General features: G+C 45.0%; 3 protein-coding genes across 3 annotated transcripts; all 3 read left to right on the top strand.

Moving 5' to 3' along the window:
* Positions 1 to 370: 370 nt before the first annotated feature.
* On the top strand, positions 371 to 815 carry ASPGLDRAFT_327773 (uncharacterized protein). Its single transcript, XM_022544223.1, has one exon. It carries the CDS (start codon positions 453 to 455, stop codon positions 771 to 773), a length of 321 nt encoding a protein of 106 aa, XP_022401069.1. The 5' UTR covers positions 371 to 452; the 3' UTR covers positions 774 to 815.
* Positions 816 to 1055: 240 nt separating this feature from the next.
* ASPGLDRAFT_35638 (uncharacterized protein) lies at positions 1056 to 1285 on the top strand (the record flags this gene model as incomplete). The annotated part of the gene is made up of 2 exons (XM_022544586.1): positions 1056 to 1194; positions 1266 to 1285. 2 exons carry the CDS (start codon positions 1056 to 1058, stop codon positions 1283 to 1285), a joined length of 159 nt encoding a protein of 52 aa, XP_022401068.1.
* A 393-nt stretch (positions 1286 to 1678) lies between these two features.
* Positions 1679 to 3076, top strand: ASPGLDRAFT_327768 (uncharacterized protein). The gene is made up of 3 exons (XM_022544221.1): positions 1679 to 1768; positions 1969 to 2723; positions 2800 to 3076. Exons 2-3 carry the CDS (start codon positions 2130 to 2132, stop codon positions 2875 to 2877), a joined length of 672 nt encoding a protein of 223 aa, XP_022401067.1. The 5' UTR covers positions 1679 to 1768; positions 1969 to 2129; the 3' UTR covers positions 2878 to 3076.
* The last annotated feature ends 380 nt before the right edge of the window (positions 3077 to 3456 follow it).

The raw sequence follows: 3456 nt of genomic DNA, 5'->3' as shown, positions 1-3456 counted from the left end.
GAGCACTTGATACTCCTGTACAGCAAGCACAAAGAACACTGCAGGTCCAGCCAATGCAATCACCTCATGATGCACTGGTGACAAGTACCAGGCCACTGGCCCAGGTAATGCCACCCCGTGTCTCACAATCGCCTCGGGATGCACTGGTGACAAGTACCAGGCCTCCTACTCTACAACAGACCCGGAGCCCATCCAGTGCCCAGGCTGGACCTAGCACGCCACATCCAGGCCCAAACCAGGTTTCCCATGCCCTGCCTGTACCTAGAAAAGTGCATACAGCAAATTGAATATTAGGTCTGCTGTCATTGCCTGAAGCTCCTGGCAGTGAGGCAGGGTCCATTGATTCAGATGGTAGCTTTTTCTTCATGCATTGTGATGATGGAAGCCACACCTAAATATCTGCACATGATGCCTTCCTGAAGCTTGACCAGCTTGCTTGACAGCAGTTTATCATGAGTCTCAACAATCAGGAGGTTGAGGAACCTGTTGAGCATGTTTTTCCTTCAATGTCTGCCAATGATGCAATGTTCAGGACTGCTGTGCAAAAAGTCCATGATCTGTACAAGACATGGAAGAATCAAATGTTGACTGAGGCAGACTGTGTGTTTAGAGACATTGCAGTGATTGCAGGGGATAGACTGTCAGAAGTGCAAGATTTTAAGATACTGGGTGCGTGGTTGTCAGAGCATTTCCAGGAGTGGTGGCTGTCTCATGTCTTCCCATGGGCAGAAGAAGTTGTTAGATGGAATGAATGTTCTCCAAATGGGATTTGATGGGCCAGATGTGAGTTGTCCTCCAATTGCCCCCTTGGCTTTTTTCTAATCTGTGCCATGCCAGATGTCTGTATACAGCTCATTGCACGGGCTAGGCTGTGTTCCCTGTATGGAAGACAGAATCAGCGAGACCCCAGGCTATGTAGATATGACTGTGGGTCACTTCTCAGCGTGTTTGACGGGCTGTATACATGACAGAAGGCTATGCAGATTGAGATAACAGTGCATGATTTTCCAATGCATGTGGACTCAGTCAGGCGTTGTCAATGGAGACATGATACCATGGACATGAATGAGGACAGCAATGGGGAAGTCAGTGATGAGGCTCTACATCAAGAAGGATACAGCAATGATGATGAGCATGATGATGAGCATGATGATGACAACTATGTTGATGAGAATGGCAATTATGTTGATGATGGTTTGGGATATATACATGAAGATGAAGAAGTGAATCAGGAGACACTCACAACAGAAAATGACTTGAACCAGGGAGGCAGGAGATTATTTGAGACAGATGATTTAGAATGAAACTAGCTGTAATGAATGTTATTTGTTTTATATCATGTTACTTGTGCATTCATATTGGGTGTGGTGTACTTCCTATAGCTCGACAGAGTCTGTATATATATATATATATATATATACAAATAATATATACACATGTAGATAGATAATAGGGACCTTTAATGAATGAAGCGCCTGACACTACCTACAATGACCTATCAAACACTCTATAACCTCATGTATGCTTTCCAGCAGAGCTCTACTCAGGAGTACATGTGATTGCCAGAATAGGTCTAATGTGGTGGACCGGGATGATGTTGTTCCATGGCGCATTTAGAGGGAGTAGGAATGCTCCATGCACTTGAACTTCATCAACAACAAAATGGTACCGCGTAAACGGAGACTTGATGATGATGTTTCATGGAAGCCATCCCAGTCTAAACACTGGGGGCAAAGTCAGCATAATACTGGAGCCCATTGAAGTTCAGGTGACCCAGTCAGATTTCCATACATTCCTTGACCTCTCTAACCTTAGCAATCATCACAGGCATGATGCCCATTCCCTTGACATGCGTGCATTGCATAGAATCTGACAGTCACCCAACAATCCATCTGACCTCAAATCCAAAGGGTATGAATATGAAACACTTGGAAAAGCCTTTTCCATATCACTCATATAAAGATCCAGGGCCCGGTGGACTGCCATGATTCCATTTTGCATTGGCACTGTGGGCAGAGAGTGCATGTATTTCATGTGACACATATAGCCAACTGTGAGAGGTGCTGTGCCTATTGGATTGTGAGGAAGTGCGGGCACTTCCTAAGAAATTGGATACTTTGAAAGTCCACATGTGCAATGAATTGCCCATGTTGCTGTTGCATCAATGTGATATTGACATGCCAAAACATATCCAGTCCACTGAAAGGAGTGCAACAGGAAGGAAACAGGTCAAGTCCCCACAGTTCTGGTATGATTTGGATCAATTATTCAGCGCCATTTTGCAGTCACAAGAGCGTATGAACACACTTCATTTTGGGATGGTGGAATACTTGGATAACCCACAGGAGCTATGGCATTCAAGGGCATGGGGCTCTTCTGTTTGCACAGTGTCAGGTGAGTACGCATTGTCAAGGTATAATCAGATCATATTTCCTGGAGACTTCATTGAATTCACTTCTATGGCATGTACACTATTTGACGATGTCCATTATGGTCAAGTCACCTTTGTTGGTGTGGATAAGCAATTGAGGTCAATCCATTATGGAAAGACAGTCTTGACAGTACAACTGGTGATACTATCATCATGTCTTCCTGTTGATTTGGATATGAACAGATGTGAGTTTGTGCTTATTGAGGATAATTGCCTGGAGATTGAAGACTGTTCTGTTCATGCCAGGGTGGATATGGCCTTGGATCATGGGCTACAACCAGTGTCACCCACAGTAAGAGTCCCCTTTGTCCTGACATCAAAGACTTGGCAGTTGCGATCAACTATTAAGTTGCACTCATTGCGGGCAGAGCTTGAAGTTATGGAGTATGGATGGAATTACCTGGAAGCCTGACACTCAGTTAACCAGCAAGTGCAGTCACTACTGATTTTGATTTTCATTGATGACTTTGGCATTCATCACAACATGTATCAGGTGTTGAAGGCATTCTATATGACACTTGCAGGCTTGCTGTACCATGAGTGGAGCAAGGTGGTCAATACTTTTACATTGACACTGGGTCCCCATGGTGCACAAATGGCCGATGTGGTTTCATCCTTTGAAGAGGCGTTTAGTGAGCTGAGGACCAGGAAGTGGGTGTTATGCAGTGGTGAGATGACATTGGTTAACATCAGTTTGCTAGTGCTTACAGCAGATATGCCACAGCAAGCTGCAAACAGTGGATCCCTGGCACATCAAGCAGAGATTGGCTGTCAGTCATGCTACTGCCCTAGAGGTTCACGCGGGGACTTGTACTATGATGTGGTTTCTAATGGCAGATACCATTTCAACACTGGTATCAAGCAAGCCCATGCAATGGGGATTGACAGGTGAGGGGATCAGAACACATATTTCCAGAGTATTGGGCTTCAAGAGACACCGTCGCCCCTGCAAAATCTGGTGCCCTTTTTGGACCTCACACTTGCATGTGTGTATGACATTCCACATTCAGAATGGAAAGGGCTAG

This window comes from Aspergillus glaucus, assembly GCF_001890805.1.
Source record: "Aspergillus glaucus CBS 516.65 unplaced genomic scaffold ASPGLscaffold_10, whole genome shotgun sequence".
Taxonomy (NCBI): Eukaryota; Fungi; Ascomycota; class Eurotiomycetes; order Eurotiales; family Aspergillaceae; genus Aspergillus; species Aspergillus glaucus.
This window is presented reverse-complemented; position numbering and strand designations above follow the sequence as displayed.